Source organism: Fundulus heteroclitus, chromosome 1 (assembly GCF_011125445.2).
Source record: "Fundulus heteroclitus isolate FHET01 chromosome 1, MU-UCD_Fhet_4.1, whole genome shotgun sequence".
Taxonomy (NCBI): Eukaryota; Metazoa; Chordata; class Actinopteri; order Cyprinodontiformes; family Fundulidae; genus Fundulus; species Fundulus heteroclitus.
Window position 1 is genome coordinate 26,518,205 of NC_046361.1, and position 26,528 is coordinate 26,544,732.

The 26,528-nt window shown below is 43.1% G+C and overlaps 1 protein-coding gene across 1 annotated transcript in view; it reads right to left on the reverse strand.

Moving 5' to 3' along the window:
* Nucleotides 1-26,528, reverse strand: part of LOC105932297 (protein bicaudal D homolog 2) — a 45,838-nt gene that overhangs the window by 10,708 nt on the left and 8,602 nt on the right. Inside the window, exons 2-7 of the mRNA XM_012871390.3 lie at nt 14,782-14,994; nt 4,562-4,714; nt 2,700-2,914; nt 2,358-2,601; nt 319-576; nt 32-235 (exon numbers count right to left, since the gene is read on the reverse strand). Coding sequence (XP_012726844.2) covers nt 32-235; nt 319-576; nt 2,358-2,601; nt 2,700-2,914; nt 4,562-4,714; nt 14,782-14,994 — 1,287 coding nt within the window. The remainder of the gene's footprint in view (nt 1-31; nt 236-318; nt 577-2,357; nt 2,602-2,699; nt 2,915-4,561; nt 4,715-14,781; nt 14,995-26,528) is intronic.

Below are 26,528 nucleotides of genomic sequence, written 5' to 3' on the forward strand. Positions count from 1 at the left end.
ACGCTCCCTGTTTCGGAGAACGGCCGCTCACCTTGCGCAGCTCTTTCTCCAGCTTTGCCTTCTCCTCTCTCTCTGCCGACGTGGTCCTCTCCAGACTGGACAGTTTGTCTCCCAGGGACCTGACGTCGCTCTCCAGGCGGCTGCGCTCTTCCTCGTACCTCGACTGGCAGGCCTGGTATTCTGCTTTCAGAGTCTTCAGCTCCTCCTTCAGCTCCCCCGCTTCTGACACGGCCACCTGCCGCACAGAGACGACGTCTGAGCGTAAAACGGACCAAAGACTGACCGTTTAAAAATCTGTGTATGTGGAGTTCGGCTCACCTTGTACTTGCACTCCAGGATTTCTGGCCCGTTGATGTCCACTTCGTAGTAGTCTCCGTCCTCGTGGCTGTCCCGCTCTTTCTCGTTGTCCAGAGCGGACTGGCGCTCCTTGCTGGCCTGGAGCTTGCGGATGGCGTTGAGGTTCTCCGTCAGGCGGCTGACCTTCTCCTGGTGCTCTGACAGAGCCCCGTTGGCCTGCTCCAGCTGTTTCTGGGAGTCCTGCAGGTTGGACAGCAGGTTGACCTTCTCTCGCTCCATCTGAGAACAGACACAGAGACATGCCATTTCATTTTTTTTATATATATATATATATATAAATATAACTAAATGATGTGAAATGGGGCTCCTGCTTATAAAGACAGAAAATATAAAATCAGAGGATTAGCTGTCCATGAGGCAGAGTGCCAGCAACATCAGCATCAGCATCAGGGTGACCTCCACAGTCCAGCTCGGCCGGGGAAGGAGTCGTCTTACACCTCCGTGCAAAGCTGTTTGTATCAGCACTGAGCTATTTCAGAAACTGCACTCCCATGATAAAGTTGATTATTCTGATCCAGAAGGGGATATCTATGGAACTGGTGTGCAGGAAATTATAATTAAAATAAAATGGTAACACAAGGTGGGACTTGCCCACAGCTGCCCTACACCTTTATCCCATTAGAACTTTCCTCTTTAGGAGCCTTGAAGATTATTTCAGGCCAAAAAAGAACCAGATTGAAACAGATTATATTTCTGATAAAGGGAAAAGACAAAAAAAACAGGTTTGAATGAGCTTCTGGTGACAAACGGTACCCAGACGTGTGATCTGGAGGCGATAGGCGAGCAGATGGCGGGACCTTCGGTGCCGCCACCTGCTGTTCCCCACGAGGGCCCAGCGGAGCCTGGAGAGTACGTGTCTGCGCCTCTCCGGATTAACTTTACAGTAATGGGATTTGGATGCCTGCGGCAGACGGGGTCAGGATGCAGCAAGGCTCTCCTCTGAGAAACACACCTTTAAATACAGTTGAAAGCCGCCCTTACTAGTTAGAGATGGACTGATGGGGATGTTATAGACAATTTCTAGGCTCCATTCGCTCCTGGGAAAGCTCTGACCTGCTGACGTAGTCAATTCTAAAGTTTCATTAAAAAACTATAATATGAGAAGGTATTAGAAGAGGATTTGAAATATTTCTGTCTAGCCATCCTCGATAATTAGCGACAGTAGGAGCAGAGACAAAACCGCACGGCGTTGTAAGCGAGCAGCCGCTGTACTACAGGAGTTTTCCAGTGTTCACTAGTAACCGAAATGATTACAGAGTGGATATTTTAAACTGGCTTTACATCTTGCGCAATTTCCAAAATGAACAAAAATCTGTCAACATACGTTTTTTTAGGACGGATCAAGTGTGAAAGTTCAAGAAAATCTATTTTGGTTGGCCTTCCTGTTGCCTGCTGAAAGTCTTGTTCTCTCTGGCAGCCTGAATGAGCTGCAGAAGCGTCTCAAAATGTCTTATAAAACAGTTTTTATCTTTTAAATAGCATCTTATCTCTCTGGGCTTCCTCTGACTTTGAACACCTCATTGATACAGAAAAAGTTTTCTTCACTCGGTAGCAGCTTCGACACCGAAGACTGCATCCTTCCCTTAGGAATTGCTTAACGCACGGTGAAGCTACGGGTCAGGTCCCCTCAGTTCTTGGTGCATTTCTATTAATAACGTTTCGTATCAGCTAAAGACTTTGATCCATTCAGATCTTTTGACAATTTTAATCTGTTTTGCATTTCAATAAAACGTTTAGCTCTTTCTTTTTGTATTTTTTCTTTTTTGCTTGTTCTTACCTACTCCTTTTGATCCATGGTATAACGAGGACACACTGTGTATATATTTGATGCACCTCGTCCTACTTGACTCCTCTTTCCTATGACTACTGATCACTGAGCCGATGTGACATGTGAATTTCTCCAATGTGAGATCAATAAAGCCTATCTTATCTTATCTTAAACTGTAATCTGAATAAGACATGAGAAGAGGGACAGAAAACGCTGCGGCACAGACACCAACCTGCATCAGCTGCTGTTTGAGCTTCTGGATTTCCGAGATGTTCAGCTCGCTCAGCAGGTCGTCCACCAGGCTGGGCACGGGGCAGAAGAGCTCCTCCTCCTCCTCCTTCGGTGTGAACGTGCGGTTGTCCTCGTTGATGGTGTCGGCCAGTTTGGTGAAGCTGTTCTCGTATCCCAGCAGAGCCTGGTCGTTGTTTGGCTCGGTGGCAGCATCGTCGCTGAACTTGAGGCCGTCCAGAGAAATGCTTAGAAGGTTAGGGGGAGACGTGGGAAATGAGGTTATTGGATGTTTTAGAAGCGGCGTCTAAAAAAAGCGAGAGCGGCGGGTTTGCGTTCTGGCTACCTGTGGTACAGAGTGTCTCCGATGTTCATGTAGTGGGACAGCTCTTTCCTCAGGGAGGTCTTGAGCTCGCGCTCCGTCTTGATGGTCTCCAGAGCCTCGCCCAGCTGACGCTCAGCGATCTCCTTCAGGCGGATGGCGTCCTCCAGCTGGCTGTTCAGGAACTGGGTGTCTTCTTCTAGACGCCGGATCTCGTGCTTCAAACCCTCAAACTCCACCTAGACCGAGCAGAGGCAACACAAGTCAGGATTTTTGTGATTTTAGAGAGTCGGTCTTTGGGTCAACAAACAGTAAAAAAATATATATTATTAATCATGCTACACAAAAACACATTTTAAATCCCCCTACATTTGAATTTTAAATGTTATTTTACTGAGCATATACTTGGAGAAAGTTGAATTTAGTGTTAAAAAATTAAGATTCATTGTTGGTCAGAGATAAAAAAAAAAAGTTAAAACCCAACTGTACAAAAGTAGTTTGCTGCAAAATAAAGTAAGAAAAAAAAAAGAGTCTGTTTTGCACAATGTATCAAAGGTTTTTAGTTCCATACACAGGTTACATTATCATCAAATCAGAATATCATCAAAATGTTAGTTTATTTCAGTAAGTTAAATTGAAAAAGTGAAACACTATTACATAGATTAATCAGACACAAACAGATATATTTCTTAAGTTTGAAGATTATGGCTTACAGGTAATGGAAATGGCAAATCTGGTTTCACAGAGATTTTGATTATTATACAAAACCAATAAATTACTTTTAATGCAGAAATGTTATTTTACGACCTACACAATCATGGGGAAGACTGCTGATTCAGCGGTTGTAAACCAAACTGTCTCCACTAGAATGATAAGTTAAAGACGATCATTGCTATAGAAGCTGCTGTGGCAGAGCGCTGTATCACAGCCTATTTAGGGAAAGTTAAGTGGAAGGAGAAACTGTTGCACAAGCAACAGGGACCTTTGTTACACAGTCTATAAACTTGGGGGCAAGGTATATAAAAATAAAAACTATACATCTTCTTTATTAGTAAAAAAGGTGCAAATAGGTTTAATGACAAAGAATAGTATTGCAGTCCCCCTTAAAACCTATACGAACACTGATGAGTCTTTAAATTCTTATGTTGCTCAAATGACATTTCATGTAAAAATGCTTTTAAATAAAAGGGATAAGCCTTAAGGGAAATACATACATTTGTTTAAAAACAGATGTGCTTCGTTGCAGTGGTTATTTTCCTATTTATTTGTTTTTTCTGATGGACATAAAACATGTAAAACTCAGTAGAGCATTGAATTACTGGAGAGAACATGTTTTGTGGTTATGTTTTTTGTTTATTTCATTATGGAAAGCAGGTAGGCGGTAAGAAGTAGATGAAATGAGCACTGTCTAACTTACATGCTTTCACTTTGGGGTATAAGCTTGATAACTGGGTTGTTTTATTCTAAATGAATTCAGCTTTCACTCAGAAGCAATAATAACTTCATCAAACAGATACACACTGCAAAAAGAGAACTAAAAATAGGTACAATTTTCTTGAAATGAGTATTTGCCCTTGATTTGAACAGGTAAATAACATTATTTGCCAATGGAATGAGTATTTCTACCCCTAAAATAAGATAATTAGACATCCCGAACTTTAACTAAGATGATGGACATCAGTTGTTCCTATTTTAAGTGCAAAAATCTTATTCCATTGGCAAATAGTCCTATTTACCTGCTTAAATCAAGGACAAATGGACTCATTTCAAGAAAATGTTTACTTATTTTTAGTTCTATTTTTGCAGTGTATTTATAGCTATTTTATAGCATAATTTTATGCTTTGCGTGCGCTCTGAACCTGGCAACACGCAGAGCTCTTCCTCACCTGGCTCTGTTTGAGTGCGGACACTTGCTTCTGCAGAGAGATGTTCTCCTCCTCCAGCTCGGTGTAGTCCTGCAGCAGACGGCCCTCCCTGAACTTGTACTCCTTGATGTCGTCGCGCAGCTGGTTCCTCTGGAGCTCCACCATCTCGCCGTTCTGTGGGGTTAGGCAACATTTTAAGACTTCAAACGCGAGTGGCGGTTATTCCCCGACTGGTGAAAGCGCTTTTAACCTTTTGAATCCTGCTAAATTTTAAAGCGCTTCCGATCTGGACGCAAGGATGGCGGGCCTGCTGGGAGGGAAGGTGCCAGGTGTCTTTCCGGGCAGTGGGCCACCAGCCCTCCCACTTGACACTTCTAACCGTTCCAAAGGGGATTGAAGCCTGCTCTCCTCTAAGCGACAAGCGTTTCCTGTGAGTGGGCGGAAAGCTCTGCAGTGGTCTAATTATCCAAAATGAGAGTCTCATTAGGATTCATTCTCTGGATCGAAGGGGTGATAAGCACCAGTGGAGAAGCCGAAGCCAAAAAGCAACGCAAAGACGGTCTGAAATGGTCCAGAAGTGTGCGAGACCATATTTCATGTTAACTTCCGGTTTGTTTTTATTACCAAGCACCGGTCTGTTTCTAACGTACTGTAAGTGCAGCCCGATACCTCTCAGGAAAGACCTCATTAATAATATAAAGGGCAGAGAGCTCAGACACAAGCCCTTCCACCGTAAGGCTTCAGCCGCCCTACTGAGCCATGTGAAACTTTTCCACTCGCCTGAATGGAGTGTTACAGCCTGACTGATGCTTTAAAAAAAAAAAAAAAAAAAAAAAAGAATAGAGATCTCTGATGGGACAGGAACAGTCAGTCAACTGAGGCAAGGTAGCTGCATGTAAAGTACAGGAAGCTGAATACCTGCAATGATCTCTATAAACATCTCTGTTGAAAGGCAAGGTGGTGTTTAATGTGTACATATTTATATGCGTCACTAAGAAGCAGAACATATGCCTGGGATTTTTCGTGTGTGTGTGTGTTAGTGTGGGGGTCTCTCATGTAGGAGATTTGACAGAGATTAGCAACCAACGGCAAGAAAATTAACCTTCCCCTATCCCTTTGGCCCCTTCCTCTCACGCCATCGCCACGTGGCCACATCTAAAATCCTTCCTCTCGGCTCAGTCCGTTGACCACACCAAGTCACTCCTGAGGGGGTTTCACTTAGACGCACATCTACCTGGAGATTAAATACCGCTATCATACTGGGATTTGCAAAAGCGTTCACATCCCTTGATCCTTTTTTTACGTTTTGTCATGTTATGACCAGAACTTCATATTTCTTTGGGCTTTTATGTGATGGACCAACAAGCAGCACATTTTGTATATAAATTTTTCCAAAAAAAAAAATTGTGTCCCTTTCTATTTATATATAATTGAAATTTGATCAATGAGAGTAAATTGGAGCTAAAGTCAAATTTGTTGTTTGTGTGCCCAAACTTGCCGATTTTGACCGATTCTGACAATTGCGAAGTCGAGAGACTATGATGCTTGGTCTAAAAAGTACATTTGTGTTTGGCCGATTGTCTTTAAAACCCCGATAATAAAACTAGTGCAACCATTTGGTTTCAGAAGGCTCACAATTGCTAAATAGAGCTGACACGTTTGTGATTTAATCTTTAGTTTAAATAATGCTGTTCTTTGAAGGTCTCAGAGGATTGTCAGAGAACATCAGAGAGCAAACATGAAACACAGCAGACAGGTCAGGGATAAAGTTGTGGCGGGGTTTAAAGGTTTAAAGGGGGGCACGTGTCAAGTTTTGGACACCTCAATGAGTTCTGTTCAATCCATCGTGTGAAAACAGAAAGAGAACGCCATCACTGCAAACCTACCTAAACTGGCCAGGGCCCATGGTGGCTGGAGGAGCTAAAGATGGAGGCTTTAGCTTGAGACCTTTCTTAACTGGTTTATGCAAAAGAACCGGTTTGCTCTTCCTCTTCCCATCCGAACTACCTCATCTCGTCATTATAAATGTCTTTGTTTTTTGAGCCTACCGCGGTGTTGCTCTCTTTGTAGTAGTGCATATTTGGATGCAATAAAAACCAAGGCAGGAAAACGCTGTTTAATTCCTAAATATGCAGAGTAACTGCACGCTGACTGCTTAATAATTAACCACCAAGTGCTGAGCAGAGATAAGACCGTCATTTAATGAATTAGTATTCTTTAGATGCACGGGTCTGATGAACCACGTTGGTGCATTACTAAATACGACAAGTCTTACTGCTAAGACTTCTGAGCGAGACCAGAATCAGAGCAGAGTTGGGAAAGCAGCATTAAGAGCATCATGTCTCAAACAATATAAACAGTAAATTCATTAGGTCTGTGAAGATAATCTCATCACCAGAGTAATCTCCGTTCTCCAACTCAACAAAGCGGAGCCAGCTGGCTGCTCATGTCACCTCCTGGTCAGGGTCATGTGCCTCAGCTGTCGGGTCAGTCCTGTTCAATCCAGATGAAAAGACGCTGCCCCCCCCAACCTGATTAAGATGCGACTGTGATCTGATTAAAAAAGGCACGCATGGGTGATGACCTTTGACCTTTTGCCTCCTGTGTTAGCCTGAGCCTCACGCTGGAAATGGAGCTCAGGAAGCTGTGTGCCAACATTTGAAAGTCTTAACAACACTTATTTGTGTGAGGGCCACAACGACACTCTGGGGAATGTTACTGTGAATTATTCGGGGGGCAATCTGGTGCCTCCGACAGAGCTCATTAGAAGGAAGTCCCTCACGGGCTTAAGCGAGGTCAGCGGCTGTAGCTTTTGCCACCGCAGGTGACGCCTTGCCAGCTGTCTTACCAGCCACACAGTTACAGACGGGAGTGTCGCTTCCGGGCAAACACAAGCTAGCTTTGACTGCAAAATGAAACTTCTACAGATGCGGCGATCTTTTATGTCCGACTTTTCAAATTTTTTTGTCAAACTTTAACCTGGTGTTTCAGATTTTAGCCGGTTTCTAATTTTTTATGTTTCCTATTATGAGAAGTCCTTTTCATATTTATTAGGAGCAGATGTGACGTCAGGCCATGGTTAAACAGGGTTTTTGTTATTCTCTTTAAAAACATGGACCAAAGAATTTGGAATTGAATTTTTAAACTGTTTTTAGCATTTTATGTTAGCAATTAGCATGTCTACCATTACAAAGAGCGCAGCGTTTGTGCGTATGTCATAACACAATGTAGGCTAAGAACTCAAAGGTATATAAAAAAATTCATCCCCTCTCATCCTTCATGTTATCTGCTGAAAATCTTGCTCTCACCTTTTCACAGCCTGAGAGAACTGCAGACATGTATTTTTCAACATGTACGAGGAAACACAGCTACTTGCTCTGTCGGCTTCCTCTGACCACATTTTTAAAGGCCTCACTGATTCGCTAAGTTTCAGTTTTAGTCACGGAGTAACAACTTCCATACTGAAGAGTGTTGCCATCAGTGTGGCCAGGTAGTTCTTACTTTGGTGCATTCGCTGACTGGACGTCTAAGCTTTGAGTTTCTAACCATCTTACCATAACTGGTAAGAGCCAACAGTGACAATGAGTGAAGACACGAGGAGTAAACATAATTTAAAATAAATAAATAAATAATAATAATTCAGTGAATGAGATAATTTTCAATACTTAAATTGCCTCTGTCAGCTTTATAGCTTGAAGGGGACATTTCAAGCAAAAACCACTTTTTAGCCCCTAAATACATTTTATCGTTCACTTTGAGTGTCTAGAAGTGTAGAAAAGTTTAATATAGTCTCTCCATGTACTACGTACATATCTTTATATTCTGTTTGGGTCATATTTTTTAATCTGTTAAGTTTTCTAAATTCCCCATTATGTTTTTTTGTTGAACTATTACCTCACATCATTTGCTGCAGAACAGCTAAACAAGGTCATGGACTTCCAGATAACCAGTTTTGCGAATCCACCATTTTTATAAAATGTCCCCTTTAATGTCACAGTAAGCTTATTTTGACATCAGTTTGATTCAGACCTGCCATAATCTCAGCACAACTCTCCTGGATGTGCTTTGAAACAATTGTAAGTTACTAAAAGATCTACTTCTGGTGGAGCGTCGTGATCTCTTAGTGTCAGCGACAACATCTCACAACGCTTTCTAAAAGGCTGTGCTTCCTTCTGGTTAGCGACTGAAACAAGTTTTTCAAAAAGACCCATTTAGTCTCCTACTCTTAGCCTACCTCTTGAAGACGAGGATAACAGACTCGACCCTTACATCGTTCAAGACTGTTATTTTATAAATTCAGACAGTCTGACTAGGGAAAAAAAATATTTTGTCCTACTTCCATGCTTTCTCATAAAGTCCCTTGACCTCAATTTCCCTCCCCATCTTCTTCACTTTGCACTTAAGCAAAATGGACTTGTCAGTGCTTTCCAAACACATTTCCTCAGAAAGTGCAGACACCCTGAAATGCCACGACAGAGAGACAGAGACCACCAGCTTCCCTGCACTTATTTTTACTCCACTTCTCTAACAGACACCACTGACCTCCATCTTGCCGTTTCACCATTAACGTTGCTCTACTTTCCCCAACCCCCACTGGGCCTCCATCATCCCTGCACCCGTGTGCTCCTAAAAGCCACGCATCAAATCATAGCAGACTTTCTTTCCCCACATCATACCAAATCTTGTGTCCGTCAGATCTGGAAAGCAGAAACGAAGAGGAAAACCCTTTCCCTGAATTTCTCTCTGTGCCACAAATTGAAGCCAGGGACGAGGATGTCCTTCAACATCCTTACAAAGTCATAAACTCTTGCCAAAGCCGCCAAGCCAAATCTAGCTCAAATCACTTCCAGGAGAGAAGGGGTCTGAATAAAAGATGAAGAGCACCTTCTTGAAGAAGGCAAAAAAGATTGCCAAGGCTCAGGGGCATTGCAGCCCAGTCAAAAACAAGGAGGGAGAATCAGCTTTTATCCTCGTCTTTGTAGAAAGCTGCTGCTGATCAAGCCAAGGTCACACCTCTAAATGATATAGATAAGAAAAAAAAACAAAAAAAATCAAGAAAACCCAGTAAGTGATTGGCCAATCATACTTTTTCCATTTGCATGATTGCATTAAAACCTACCGGGTGAACCTTGTATTTCCTGCACTCAGTGAACTAGTGAATTTAAGGTCATTTGGATGGGAGCCAATCAGAGTGGAAAGATTGAGTTTACACCCGTTAATGGAAGTGCCAGTGTGGGCCTGTGTGTGTGTGTGTGTGTGTGTAAGTTGTTGCTGATTTATTTGTAACCATTGATCCGCAGCATAAAATCTCTCTAGTCCAGTGACGCGGGGGTTAAACGAACTCAGTTGTGCAATTAATCAGGGATCAACAGAAATCCCCTAAAGGTGTTTCAGAAACAAACCCTGAATTTAGCAATCAGTGAATAATGGGTCACTAGGTTGGTGCCTTTCAAAGGTATTCAACCCTTGAACCTTTTCACAGTGTGTCACATCATAATGAGTCAATATTTTGCACAATGACTCTTCGTTCCAATCAGACCAGAAAGTCTTTCCAGGTAACGAATGTCTCTACCAACTTTACACATCTAGAGGTTTTATGCCTATTCTTTGGAAACTACCTCAACCTCAGTCTGGATGGAAATCATCAGCGAACATATTAGAAGTCCTGTTCAATTGATTTCAGGTTTACTACTGATCCATCCCAGTAGTAGTTTTTTTTTCAATATTCTGCAGCTGTTTCCTTTAAAGAAAGAGTTCTTCAGCCTTCTCTCCATTTCTCTTTCTATGCACCCTTGTCTTGCTCCAAAGCCCCGTACCAAACGAAATGGGGCCGATCCATCTCGGCATTAATGTCATCAGGAATGATGAGGAGGCGGAAGTCAACACCCTAGAGACCTCCAGGACTGGGAGTCCTATTACATTAGCCTCATGGCAGGAGATGATAATAACAGGGAACAAAGAGCAGCCTTCCTTGGATCTCTAGAGCGCTCGAGTCAGACCTTACAACACAAGGGCAGGTTTCAGACGTGCTACAAAGAAACTGCTCTTGAACCTATGTGCGTCACCATTTCACAACATAAACATGAAGCGCTGTACTCAGACTTCTACTGGGTATAATAAAAACAATAGTCTTGTTTAGAGTGAGCTTCACCTCCAAGCTTTTTCCACCCGAGTTGCTTCATCCCAATTTTTTACAATGGAGACTTAGAGAGAGACTCTTTCTCTGTGTGTAAAGCTGATGGACTAAACCACAGCGGTAACATTTACAAGATATCGTCTATGATCCTTTCCTGACGCTCCTCCAGTGGGGCATCCTATTATGGGAAGACAGCAGTGGGCATCAACGGAGGCACGCTCACTATGACACATGAGATTGGATTTAATGAAGTCATGCCTATAAGAGTGCGCCTCCTCACAATGTTACTGGCTCTTTGTCTGGATTTAATCCTACAGGCTGAGCCGTAACAGTGCAGTATGCCTTATCTGTGCTTTGTGCCACCGTTGGCGTGTTTGGCAGGAGACCGCCTGGCCGGTTTAAATGGGACATCTGTAACCAGCTGAGATGCTGCGGACGTGACGAATCCTGTTAAGTAAATGGAGCTTCCAGACATGTCAAATTATGCTATTAAATAACTGATTTGGGAGAAAAATACCCCCATCAAATTGAGTTTACATGCATTTTTTTCTCTCCCAAATATATTGATGCAATGAAAGCACTTAGATAAAATACAGGATTTTTTTTATTTTTGCAGACATTTGCGAGTAGAAAACCTTCTTTCACACAGAGAAATAAGCCACGGTTGTGGACGGTCAGTTGCGGTTCATGTTAAACCTATCATAACTGAGTCATTCAATCCACCTTCTGACTCAACATGATTAGCCATGCTGTCTTGGAAAAGCAGAATAATCCACCATTGGCAGTGACTTTCTGCCCATTAGGCCTCGGCCCCTTCTCAAATGAATTTTAGGCCGCTTTCTTCTTCTTTTGTACCAATCTCAGCGTGTCCTAGTGCCCTCCCTCCCGTTCCAGCACCAGCTCAGAGCTAATTTGAAATCCCAGAGACAAAGGTCTCTTTCAGACCTGCTAGCGTGGTCACAATGCCAGCTTCAGTGCCTGGGCTTTCTCCGTTTGCCCACCACAGCACACTCCTAGCACCCAGCATAGTGCCACCGGAGGGGTGTCATTATCTCGAACACAGGAGGTAATTTACACTTCAGGACCTTTTATCCGACTAATTAGAGCGGACTGGGGTCCATTGCAATGCAGCGGGGCGGCCATCAAGGGAATGGCACCAGCGAACCACCGAGCAGTTCAGTATATCAGGACCGCATTGTATTGGAAATCCACCATGACGGTATTGGTAGTAAATGTGATGGATTTAACAGCTGTAGGGTTAGTGCAGAAAGAAACCCCGTTTGAGTAGACGCTCGGCTGAAATCGGGTTTAGCACAGTAGATAAAAAGCTCAGTTTGGTTAGGGCACATCTGGCTCCCATAATACTAACTTCACCAGCACAGATGAGCAGCAGCTGACCTAATTATTGCTGTATTTAGAGCTTTTCAGAACTTAAGTCGCTGGCAGGGACATGGCTTTTTTAAGTCTTTTCCTGATCTCGGTAAGAAGCACCGCCGACATCTGTTTCAAACAGTGATCCAGAAAAACAGCAGTCCGTCCTGCTGCTGTCTCCGAACCAACGAGGAGGTTTTATTCATCAATTCCCTTATTAAGCACTTGACCTTAAAAACAGACGACTCAGCTAAATCTGCTGCGCATGAAAAGCTGGGTTTAACAATATTATAGTATGACAATTAAACTGAAAAGAAAAAAAAAAAAACAGGAAGCACAATAAGGGCCATACAGAAGCATCTAGAAATAAGATGGTGGCACAAAACGGCAGATTTTCATAAGTTTCTGACGACTGGCCAGCTAGAAAAAACGAAAACATTGAATAGTTTTTAGATCAGTGAATGAACTAAACCTAAACTCTACACTGCAAAAAGGTAAGAGAAATTTTCTCGAAATCAGTGTATTTTTCCTTCATTTGAGGAGCTAAATGAGACTATTTGCCAGTGGAATAAGATTTTACCACTTAAAAAATAGGAACAATTAATCTCCATCATCTAGTTTCAAGTGCAGAATATCTAATTATCCCATTTTAGGGGTAAAAATACTCATTCCATTGGCAAATAGTCTTATTTAGCTCCTCAAATAAAGGAAAATACACTAATTTCTAGAAATTTTAACTTACTTTTAGTTCCGTTTTTGCAGTGTAACAGGATAGTATGACAATACTCTTCTGTGTAGAAACTGTGAGGAAAGAAAAATCTGAAAATCATCTATTTTCAGTGTCTGCGTTTCATACAGACCGAAAGCGAGAGGCAGAGACAGAGAGAATCTATGAATGGATTACAGAAAGTTTGCACCATTTTATCTTGTTGAGCTTTCAACCTCTTATGGAACATGCTGCATTTTTAAATGCTGGCGGAGCTATAATAATCTCAGCGTTAAGAGAAATGTCTAGATTTTCACACTAGGACTACAACTTTAGTGATAATACCCAAGTTAACCACAGTAATATATAATACAAGTTGCTAAAGATTGTCTGAAACGTCAACTCTGTAAAATAATTTAGTAAAAGCCTCTTTTTACGGTGATCCCTCTCTCAGATTTGGCTAAAATTGGTATCACCAAGTCAAAAAGCAGAGATTAAACATTGGACTCAAAATTACAGAGGAGCACAACGCTCGATGAAAATTCAGGGCAATGCCAGAACCATAAACCCAGCTACCATAAGGCGCTATTAAAACTAAAGATGAAAAACATAAAAAAAATAGCACACCGGGCAGTCTGCTCCCTTCGTTCCAACAAAGCTCATCTCATCATCCAGTCTGCTACACAAAATCCCTTCATTATTATTATTCCAGTTTTGACTTTCCCCATCAGGGGGAACACGGACCTCATCATCAAAGAAGCCCATCAACAGCCCCCACCTGCCTCTCTGGTCATCACACCCTTTCATGTCTTCTTCTCTCAGTGGCGTCAAACACGCTTCTTCATACCTGTCAATGTAACTCCCGCCTGTGCTGCTTTCTTGCTAATATAATGGCATCATCGCTTGTGGAATCACAAACACACACACAGACCCTGCTGCACATGCTCCACACAACTGCTGGCAAAGGCACGCAGCCCACGCTCGGAGCTGTGCTGTTGTCTCCCCCAATGAGGTCAATTAGCTGTGAGTGTATGTAAATAGCAGCAGCGAAGAGGTCAGGCTTTGTCCAAACTGGGGCGACAATAATGGCTTTCTGCATGATATTAGAATAAACTTGCAGGAATGTGTTGCTGAGGTTTACAGGCATGATTTGATCGAGCCTCGGACGAACACTGACGGGTTTGTTTTTTGTTTTTCTGAGGCGGCGCTACTTAACAATGACGCACGTCTCAGAGGCAACAGGTTGACGAGCAAAGTTAAGGTAATTGGTCAATTATTCGTGTCCGGTCCTGCCATCTTTTTTTAGGAATACAGACACATTTCCCATGGTCCAACCACTTTCTTCGATATTAATAGCCACACCCTAACTGACAATACGGGCGGAGTAAATCACATCAAAATCAAAGCTGAGGCGTTTCCACAATCATTGTGGTGTAATTAATGTTGTCAAAACATGTTAAAAAGCAGATATCTCCACCATCATACCCTGAAACAACCAAGCCCTGAACCGATAATACATTTATAAACGTGCACTATGTGTGCTCCGCAACAGGAACGAGCTGTAAGAATTTCAGTTCGTTTTTTTTTTTGTTCTCACTTCATATAAAAAGCCTTAACACGCTGCTTCTTTGCAGCAACATGCAACCGTCGACAAACATACAGCAACAGGCGCTAAAATTGGATCCCCGAGTAAGGATGTGTACAAAAAACACTAAGCAAATCGTTGCTATGGAGAATTTGTTCCTACATTTTATATGCCTCTGCACTAAAACATGATTTTATTTCAAGTTTACACACAACTTCAGGCTGTAGGTATGTGCATAAAATCGGGAGTGAGTCGATTTTCCAAGGACTAAAGAAAGTAAAAAATGCACCGCAGCAAAGAGTTCAGTGGTGCTCCAAGTCTTCTTGTAGTGTCAGCTAAGACCATATGCTATGCCACAATCCTAATATTACATATACACATTTTTATTCTTTAAAAAGAAGGCGAGCTCAGCTGTATGATATGTACTTTGTACCACCCCTTACCTCTTTAATCTCCTGGGAGACAGCAACGAGACGCTCATTCTCAGACTGGGTATTGGTCAGGATGTTGCGTGTCTGCCGCAGCTCCTTCTGCAGCTCAAGGACCCTCCGCTCGTAGTAGGCCTCCTTACATGCCGACTCCTGGATTAGAGACTCCTCCCGGCTCTCCCCATCTGCCGCCACCTTCCTGTGGTTGGTGTAAGCTTGTCCAAAGGCCTAAATGTGCAGAAAAAGGAGCAAAAGAGCAGCCGTTTAGAAATTTAGGAGTCACGTAATTCCCTTTTTCATACGCGGTGACCGAGAGATTCGCACATTTTGCGATACAAGGGTCATGAGGTGACAGAAGGAACGTTTACTTGTGCTTCAGCCACTTTAAATCAACACTTATCTCTTCTTTAGCGGTTCACTTTAGGACTGTGGAGCAAAATCTACTAAAATACTCCCGTCGCTCTGTGGGGATTATCAGTCAGGGTCCATCTGCGCTGCATCAGAGTGTCTTACCCCCCGCCAAATTCCCCCCCCCCCCCCCTCTTCCTCTAGCTGCAGGATGCTGGCCTCTCCTGCACGTGCTCTGCAGTGACTCCACAGATGGAAAAAGGCAAACAGGCAGAGCAGACGGACAACTAAAAGAGACAGGCCTTCATCACAGCAGAAACTGGGTTAGGCCACACACTCCCAAGTCCTTTCTCAAAGAAATCACCCGTCTAAAAACAGATTCTATTATCAATCCCTTAACCGTCGGTGTTTGTGTAGAAACAGTCTTTTTAACCGCTCCTCATAACGGGTTTGCATGTATGTAATGTGACCTTATTTGCCTCTCTCTCTCTCTCTCTCTCTCTCTCTCTCTCTCTCTCTCTCTCAGTGACCAGCTACCCCAATTCACCACGCGTGGCAGGCTGCTGCCTCGCATTAATCCCAGTGATTGCTTCTAAGAGGGAAAAAAAACCCAACAAGTTTATATTTGCATTTGTCAAACTGACCTACTTGCAGACCCTGGACGCATTTTTGCGCATCGGTAAAAGCAGTTCTGCGTGTTACAGGAGAGCTGACAAGCCAACGGCTCATATTCCTGCAGAAATGTAGCACGGAAGAAGAGATCAACTCCAACTGTGGAGCCACATATATTTTTATCTGTTAAGGTTGGCACCATCTGCTAACGAAGCCTCGCCAACACACCTTCCAGAGGTAAACCACAGTTTAATAAATCATTGCCACAAATGAATGATTGCCAGGAATTAAGAAATGTCACAGTGTTTTTTTTTTTCATTTGCCAAGATGGCAATAACAATCTTTTAATTGGACCAACTTCAACGATCAGATGATAAAAAGGATAAAGTCTAAACTAGACATGCATTGATCAGAAAGCTGTATACCCAACATCCAAACCTTGGGTTTTGTCGTCATTTTAGCTGATTCAGCATTCTCGTTTCTATACTATAAGACAAACACAGGACCACTAAAAATAGATTTATTCTGGCTCTTCTGCAGTGGGAGGTAATCAATGATTGATCAATGAAGAGGTGTCCTCACATGGTGTGTGACAGAGACAAACCACTGCAAAGCAGGGTTTTCCGCTGAGATAAGTTGCTAAACTGTCTTTAGCATCTTATGTTAGCGGTTAGAATGGCAAACAATTTTTAACGTGCGTTTCCTAAAGAATACTTCTTATTTTGGCTAAGATTTCCAAAAGAGTGCAAACATTTGTGTATTCCCATCACATGCACAGGCTGAAAACGTCAAAACATAAAGATTAAGTTTGTTTTACTCCATTTAGCCTTCATGTTATCTGCCAGATTGTTGCTCTTTCTTACAGCCACAACGAGCTTAAGAAATGTCTCGGTGAGAAGATATTAAATAGCTGCTTACAGCTTTAATGCTTCCTCTGATTTTGCATTAAAATGCTTCACTGACAACAAAAAAACAAACGGCTCACTCAAAGTCTTCTTCGCGGTTTAATAGCACAAGCTATTAGCTTGTTAGCACAAGCTAGCACCAACACTAAAGAGTGCAGAATGAGTATGGCGCATCCGCTGACTGGAATTCTTAGTTTCTGACTGACTGGCCAAGTGAGAATTGCCCATTATCAGTCACCAGAAAATGCTGCTGTACATCTCTAGTATCAACAATTCTCCATAATTAAGTAATCAATTTATAAATGGGTATTCTATGGAGAGCCGGGGCGGGACAATAGCTCCTTTGTGCTTCTAACTGTGGATTAAAGTGTCTGGTAAATGTCTTCCCCAACTGTGTCCCACACCAAATAAATCATATCCTTAATCAGCAGGAGGCTGTTTTTGATTAAAACATTATTAAAGACACAGGATTGACCCAATCAAGAATCAGGGGAATCCCATCATTCTAATCTGTAAGCAGGCTTGGTTTCTGAGGGCAACAATCAGTCCAATCAAACAAAAAGAGCCTCCTGCCAAACCTCACTGACCCACTGACTTTAATCTCAGTTCTCCACTCCTGCATGTGTGTGTGTGTGTATATATATATATATATATATATATATATATATATATATATATATATATATATATATATATACACACACACACATATACGTACGCTGGCATGGATTATTAAATTCAAGTAAAACTAGCCTGTTGTCTAGTTGTCTGACTGAACGGGAATTAAAAATAAACGACCACATGGCAGGGCTATCTCTCCACTGTCCTGGTTTTTACATGGACTACGACTCATAGACCAAAGTTCAAAACCGTTACGATCTTTAACTTTGTGTCTGAGGAGAAGATTAACGACACCGTTGTAATTTCTTCACCCTTTTAGAATCATGACGCCACGACTTCCTCAAAAAAAATTCCCACAGCAGAAACGAGGATGTGTGTTCCTAAGCTGAACCGGAATGGACAACTTTGTTTGTGAACTGATACGGACCATCAGGAGGAAGAAGTGCGTAGCTATTCTAGTGTTTTTAGTTTACAGGAAGCCTACTTCATGCGGCGATCGGCTTGACGGAGCTAAACCTGAAGACAAACACTGCCACTTAGCAAGCGTTGCTATGAAGGTATCAGACCTAACAAAGACCCAAGCTGGGAAATGGCGGGACTCGTGATGCGCCGTGTCATCTAAGCTAAAAAAGGAACGTATGAACACAGACCACAGCATTCACAGCTTGTTTTTATAACACAGAAGCCTTCTGCTTGTGAATCACCCGACCTGTGAAGCAAAAACACAGCAGGCCAGGGGGGTGGGGGGTTGGGTTTCAGGTTCTTGCAGGTAAAAAAAAACAGATCAATACATCTTTTCTCAGAGGCACAGAGGACCTGAAATACACATCTATTTACAGATTTTTGGCTCCAATGTTCCTGGCTAAGATTGAAAATAATGTCCTGACATGAAATACTGCATCCTCTAGATTAGATTAACATGAGAGAATCTGTTTAAAAGCACCTAAAACCCAGTTAATACACCTATGGTGCAGCGTAGAGTGATGTTTGTGAGCAGTCAGAGACGTGAAGGTCTTCAAACACTGAGAATCGGACTCCAGCTGACTTAAACTGCCGTTTGTGTTCTCCTCACATCCCTGCGCTAATGTAATAAATGAATGTTTTGGCAGCATCTGTGGACCACAGTGTGGGCTGATGCCGAACTGAGATTTTCAATCTCCTCAGAGGCATTCTTGGGCTCTGAGAGCCTGTAGCGAATGCTGAACAATAACGCAGTGTGGCGTTGACCGGTTCTGTTACTCATCCACAGATGGCTTGAGAGCCGAGGTCGGCTCCGGATGCCAAAGCAGTGATTCAGCAACCCCGAATGCTGATCGGCGGCAGGGTTCTCATTGTTTGCAACTGCAGACGAAGACAGGAAGTGCAAGAGACACAAAACAGCAAACACAAACCTCCTGCCTCGTGAATCTCGGCTCACGTGGAGTCATAGTGTGTGATGATAAATAGCCCCGCTCGTTGCCTTCCTCTTCACTTTGCTCTGAATTCACAGGCCACTGCGCATCCAGCCAGTTTAACACAAATTGCCCCGAGATGTGTGATAATTCTATATTTAGCTGGCTGTGTCTCCAGAGCTACGGGGTTATGCGTCTAACAAGCTTGCGGTTTCCAGTTCCCACTACTCTATACTAAACAGACTTGGTAATTTATTTGTCCGGGACTCAAAAGCTCTCTATTGGAGATGTACCAATCAGAAAGTTAAGGTTGATTTCTGGCTTCTGATTAACTTTAATATGTGATTCAGAATTTATCTGAGTCTCATTTCTGTTTAAGAACAATGAGAAAACATGAGAAGCAAATTCAAAAGGTTGTTTACGGCCTTCTTGCCATTAGCGGTCATTCAAACAAAACTGATTGAGGAATTTACATTTTAAATTCAAACATTGGGGATGTTAGCGCGGCTAGCATTACTAAAATGGCAGTCTCGTCCGCATGAATATTCTTGAAAACTGAGATTATATTAGCTCCGAGATTTTCAAAATGGTTGCTGGCATTTTCATGGTTAAAAGCTCAAAAGGTAAAAACAGAGCAACTCTGTTGTTGCTGTCTGTGTTCAAACCTTCCTGTTATCTGCTGAAAGTCGTGCTCTCTTGTTGTCTCACAGCCCACATGAATGGCAGGCATGTACTGACATGTCATACAGTCTTTTTTTTTTAAAACTAGCTTGTTGCATCGCTGTACTTCCTATGACTTCATTGTTATACGCAACACTAATGGTGAATATATAGAACTCTTTTTGATTTATTCATTTTAGAGCAAAGTAAAACAACCTCAGCTGCAGTGCAGGTAAATTGAAAGATATTACACAATATTTAACATAGTCAAACCAACAAATAAATGTATATAAACATAACAGTATCTCTTGTTGTTACTGCAACCTGGGTAGTGTTTATGTATGGTGGGTTCAGTGACAGGAAAAAGGTTGGATTTTGGACTTTCCAACTGCATGGTCAGGGTCGATAAAGCTGCAAAACCAGTGGATTTCTCTGCAGATCTTCGCCCCCCCTGATTATTTCTGTATCCAAATTATGTAGAACATGTAAAGCCTGTCCCACAGCAGCCAGTTCTTTATTTCTACAAGACAGCCACTTAACTATCTAACACCCTTTGTTTTGCTATAATGAGTAACATAGCAGCTAATGATTTAGTTTAAACTGGGGGATGGGGACAGACAGATTCCCTTTCATCCTGATATAAATGTATTACAGTAATCTTTCCGGTTCACTACTCGTCTCCTTCTTGCTATTTGAGCACGTCTTTACAGTCAGCGACCAGCGAACTAGAAATCTCAGGAATAAAAAACAAAAAACACACACACAAAAAGAGGCCTTCGAGTGTAGGAAGGGAAAATGGAAACACTTTCCTGAGATGACTGCAAGGTGTTGTAATGCTAAACAACACGAGAGTGAGAGGAGAACAGGGGAGGTGAGAGAAACGCTAACCAGGGAGGCAGAGATGTTTGCTGGCACGGAGCCACTGCTTCTCTGCAAAGCACAGAGCCGTTGGGCCGTTATTCACACACACACATACACACAGGCCCGCGCAATTTCACGGACCCAACACACACACACCCGTATTCTATTTACAATTCAAGCGGTGCATGCCTTGCAGTCAGCCATCCTGCGTCAACCGGGGCTGTAGTCGTGCTAATCCTTGCACTCGAACCCATCTGCGGGAGAAGGAGCCGGAGGTGACGGCCTCAGAGGGCTTCCAGCAAAGCGCAGCATGCAGAGCCGTGCTCGCCAGTGCTGAAGAACACCAAACATAGACAATACGACGGCAGAGGTCAGAGAAAAAGGTTGCAACAGAAATGCTTTTCCCCTGAAGGAGACAGCGATCACGAGACTGAAAGGCATGGAGCTCTTAAATCCACCGGGAACCTGCAGCTGGTTGGGGAGGGGGGTGTGTTGAGTTATAGGCAGGAAAAAAAAAAGAGAGACATCAGAGGAGATAGTAGACACATACAGCAAATGCACACATGCACTGGTGCACTGACGGTGTTCTACGTGCCACGCACTAATAACACTCATGAGGCTCATTAGAAAGCCTGACTGAAGGGCTGATCCCCAACCGTAAAAAAAACATGAGAATCAGATAATTGGGCTGCAGGAGCTCAGTGATACGCAGCTGCTACATAGATTCTCCCCGCTTACAGAAGCCTGGTTAATGCTTTCCAGCAGCTACATCTGATGTTTTACTCTGACACTGGAAGCGCCAGTAATCGGCAGTCATGATTAGAGATTCTGAGCGAAGTGGTCCATTAGCAGGACCAGACCGTGGCGTCCAAACGCGGCCGCTAAATTATCACCGTCATGCTTTTAACAAAGGCCGGGTTGCTGAGAAAATAATTCTAACGGGTAAAACGCCCGCAGGTCCAGGAAGAGACCGTCGGTAAACTCTCTCAGGCTACGCTGAGGGTGAGCAGGGACTTGTTTCTCTGTTATTACAACGGTAAAAATAGTCATTAAGGCCAAAGCAGCAAGCTAAGGAATCTGTGTAATTCTCCCCGCCTTACAGTTAGTTATATCTGACCATAATGCGTTATACATGATGCTGTTGAGCTAACATAATGTGCGTTAAATTGGCAATAAGGTGTGTTTTTTTTCTGCTTTTGGTGTACTACAAGGTTCTAAACTCATTGTTTTAATGCTTTAACCCTAACAACCGCTTCACAGCAAGGAAGCATCTGTTTATTTCTGTTAGCTGACTCCATTGTTCAGCTGCTACAGTGTGGCAGTATGGAGGAAAAAGAAAGCCTTAGGGGTCTCAGGGGAGGGGGGGTGAAACAGGAATTCAATAGGCCTCCCAGGGCACCCGTAGGTCGGCGTCAGACCTGGAATCTGGTTGCTTTATCTCTGGATTCACAACCTCGGTCATTTGCAATGCAAACGGAGCCTTATCTGTGCCTGCCTGTAGTCTGGCCTGCCGCTTCCCTCTTTCTGCCAGGCAATCTGTCTGGATGAGATCTCCCAGGTCCACGCGCCCGCACCCCGGGGGAGTAGACGTCGTTATGGTTACCAGGCCAATTACAGTGACAGAGCGGGAGGCAGCGGGTTAAGGCGAGGGCTGCGCAGATGGCTGTTTCAGCGCTCCTCCCTCGCACGCTGGCTGCGGCCCTCGCCCGTTTCGCCAAGCCCCTCCAATCAGAGCAAATGATACGCTGCTTTCTGATTGCTTTGATTAATTTTTTTCTTGGTTCTTTTAATTAGCTCTACCGCATTGGAAAATAAAAACATAAAAAAAAACACTAAATCATACAGGTTTTCTTCTAGATAGACCTTCAGACTGTTTTCCTCCATTGTGAAACCTTCACATGTGCTTTCCTCCACAGAAAAGCCTTTTATTCCCCGAGTGACAAAAAAAAAAAAAAAAAAAACGGCAAACAAGGAAAGCAGCTGAGGCCATGTGCACACACACACACACAGAGGCACAGACACACATCTGAGAACTCAGACACACCCACCCACGCAGAAATATCGCTCACTGATGTTAAGCAGTTTAGCTTTTTGGAGCTGGGCCTGAAATAAACAAAAAAACATCAATTATTTCACAGATTTAAGACTAATGTTATATACTGTAAGCCCATAGTAGAGTTCTCCATCATCATTTTCAACTCTTGGTAAAGTGCGAGGCCCTTCCTAATAAACCGGGGTGAATTTGCCACTTTCTGGCCTCTGATATTGCGACTTTAATGCAATGATTTGTCATTTCTGAACAACTTAATTTCAGTCATGATAATGCTTGAGGTTAGCCCTCGCCCTTTCTGCACGGCTGCTGCATTCGATCCATCCTCGGTCGACGGTCTCTCTCTCTCTTTCCTCCACACATCTAAACCCCAATAAGCGATTACGTGGCCTGGTTCTGCCCTTGGTTCTGGCCAAACACACAAAAAAAATGACCTACAGTAGTACAATTCTCACGTCCCTATCACCATGCACATGTGTTTCATGTTAATTTGCAAAGAAGGTGGTGGCTCGGTCCTCTCTGTGTTGAACGGATTTCATGCAAGTGGAAATATAAAGGCCCCCCAGAATAAAAGACACCCTAATCATCTGTCCAATGCAAACAAACTCCCGTTTTGACCTGGCATTTCACAAAGCAACACTGCCGATGTCTGTAAGGTCGTTGATAAAATACGCATTTAACTACACGTTTAGTCCGATCGTGTAAATTCCAGCCGTAATCCCAGAGAACGGCAGCCTGTTCTCCACAAATAGAATCACATTATCACTGAGGTCAGGAACGACTGACTGAAATTAACCATTTCATTGTTTCCAACGCTCTCTATCCTCTCTGACCTTTCTTTATCTTGGGCTTGGTCTAAAATCTCCGTCATGCGTGGGACCCCATCCAACAGCCTGGACGGTAAGCAAAGCGTTCATTCATGACAATCGGATATATCAACAAACAAACACTGCATTCCAGTCATTTGCAATATTATTAATGCAGACACTGAGGCTGGGATAGTGATATATTTTTATATTTAGGACTATTTTCACAAGAGGCAGCACTGGTGCACACACAAGCGTGCTAAGGTAGCGACCCAAACTGGCTACAGCTTCACCTTCAAGATGAAAGCCGGGTATTTATCCCCCTTAAAATAAAAGCATCGTATTTACACTGCAAAAACAGAACTAGAAATAAGTACAATTTACTTGAAATGAGCGTATTTGTCCATGATTTGAGCAGGTAAATGAGATTATCTGCCAATGGAAAGAGCAATTTTACCCTTAAAATAAGATAATTCGATATACTGCAATTAAAATAAGTTGATGGAGATGATTTCTTCCTATTTTAAGTGCAAAAGTCTTATTCCTTCGGGAGATTATCTTATTTACCTGCTCAAATAAAGTACAAATACACTCATTTCAAGAAACTTTTAACTTAGTTTTAGGTCTGTTTTCGCAGTGAGATTAATGCTCAGGCAGGATTTAGGTGATTGCTGAATACATGGTTTGTGTTAAACGAAAGCCTTTAACTGTTTCAGCCAGCTGATAAAGTAACCCTCATTTGTTTCCCCATATAAAAACATCAAGCTGGTTCCCACAGGAAACCTATGCAATGCCCAGTAACCCCTCCCTCAAAGCCCATATCCCCCCTTCTCTGTCCGCTTCTTTCAAGGACCCCTGAGAGTCTGGCACACATCCAGTTACAATCTCGCTACCCTTTACATCTCCAGCTTCAAATTTTAATGTCCCAACCAGCCCCCGCCTGACTTAAACCCTTCCATTTAACAGATATGAACTCCTTTCTCTTCTGGGTCCGCACTCTGGAACCCTCAGGCTTCAGAGTGCGGACCCAGCGAAAGCCTCATATTGGAAACTGTAACAGAGGGAACCAGGCCGAGCAGACTATTTACAAAAAGGGGGGGCCCCGAGAAAACAGAGAGATGATGGGGGAGGGAGGAAGGTAACAGGGAGTGAGTCTAACGTGTGGGAGGAATGCAGCCACGCCGCTGTACTCGGGCTGCACTGCGGCGTTAGAGCAAGACGGCCCTTAAAATTGGCTTTGCTAATTTGCGAATAGATGGCCTAATAAAAGCAGACAGTGCTTCAGAGAATCCGGGCTCTGGCTTAATTACTGGCCGCGACACACAAGACGCTAATCTGCGAGTCAGTGTACGACGTAAACGCGGTGAGCGGGCGAGGCTGAACTAGGCCGGGGGACGAGCCACAACGTCAATCGTGTCATCAAAGCAGAACATCTGCGTGCGGTTTTATCTTGTCATCTCCCGTTTCAAATCAGAGGACGACCCGAGATGTCTGGAGGCAGAAAATGCAGACAAAACTCCTGTTTAGTGGTGTGGCCATATGGGTGGAGCATGTCGAAGCCCTTAGAGGTGTAGATCTGAGGGTGGGGTGGGGCGAAGGCCATCTGTCTGCTAGAACCAACTCAGAGTTTGTCTCTTTAGGTCATGCAGACGGCGCCGGCATCTTTCAACTGTTTCTTCAGGAATACTATACCTTGTAATTTAAAACTACCCCCTGGAAGTCTTCCCAGTCCACTTTCGAACCATTTCTGAAGGGTGAACACAAATGTTGAGTAGCAAATTATGGCAGAAATGATATCAAGGCTGGGCTTAAACTAGAACCCTTACTTAGGACTGGATGGAGGAAGGGATGGATGGTATTTCTTAGATATGTTCCAACTCTCTTCGTCGACAGAGATATTTGATTTAATTCAGCACAACAAAAGTTAGAGAGACATTTTCCTGCAATAAATCCATGTTCAACACAGAAATGAGAACTCTGGTGAGACGGAGAGCTGCATCATGAGGAGACCTGCTTAATGAACCAGATGTGGTCACTTCCCCCAATCCAATGAGGAAAAAAAAAAATAAAAAAATACCCGGACTGATAAAAGGTCATATTTCATATGCTTCCTCTCTGGTAAAAAAAAAAAAAAGGACTGCCCACATGTAAACAGGATGCAGAGCTGGGGGAAGGGGGAGGCCAGCTTCCACTTCTTTTCAATAGAAGGAAGACGAGAGATTTGATTGAAGACTCCGCAGATAAGACTCAATCAAAAAAACGCAGTAAACAAGCATCAGATGTCCTCTATGCATTTCCTACGAGCCTCCCACTGTGCCAATCACGTTGCTTGGACGACACAGCGAAAAAGATAAGGAACGTCTGTGGGCATTCTGGTACAAGCCTCGGAGGAAAGCAATGGGCTCTGCTTTAGATTTAGAGTGATGCTTAGAGTGATGCTTTAAGGAGTGATGCAAACTCACCAACCTAACCCTCAACCCACGTTTCACTGGCTTCCACCCTTTATTTTCCTTTCCTTCTGCAGTGGCAGGAATAACTGTTTCCTTATCACTTTTACATAAAGGCAATGCGATCACATTACATCTATTTTAAATTAAAATCTTTGTGTAAATACTATGACACTTTTTTTTTTAATCATAGCGAGATCATTTCATACTAACCCATTCCAAGTAGGAATAGAGTTTTTTTTTTTATTTTTTTTTTATAAAGGCGAGGATTTTATCAGCCTGTAGAGCTATGAACGGATACGCAGCGAAACAATAGCGCCTATGGGAACGCATGGATAAGTATTGTGTATGCTGACACTTCCCTCTTTGTCAATGTCAGTATACAGTTTAGAAGGAGGAAAACAGGAGGCTGACCTTTGACTGAGTAAGCCATGTTGTATTGTGTAAGGCATACAGTCATGGCCATGACCTCATGCTCTGCTTTTAGCCTGGATTCCTGCCTTATCTGCTCCTAGCCTCCAGTAAATGGATTACAGTAACAGAATCATGACCCTGCAAAGGCTGCCGTCAAGCTTCTCAACAATACATCCACGTCTGGCTTTATTCAGACGCTCAAGCAATCCTTAAAAACTAGGGTATCCCGAATCAGGAATTACGTTCTGTCGTTGTTGTACTGCAAAAGCGTGTCAGAGTAGTCGTGTTGAGGGATAACTTCCTTGCTGCCGGATGCCTGAGTTTAATTACATGTTGGCTTGATGAAATCTTTAAAAAAAAAAAATCAAACTCAATTAAATTCTATTCGTATAGCACCAATCTACAACACATGTCATCTCAAGGCATTTTGCAAAGTCAATTCAATGAAATCATCCAGACAGACTGGTTACAAAGTTTTCCATCTGAGGAAACCCAGCAGATTGCGTCGAGTCGTTGACTTGCAGCGTTCTCCCGTCCTGAAAGAGCGCGTAGCACCAGAATCTTCGCAGGAGTAACAATTCAGAGTTTGAATCAGAAAAGAAATCACAGTTTGATGAAATCTTAAAAGGTTTATTCATTCAACTTAC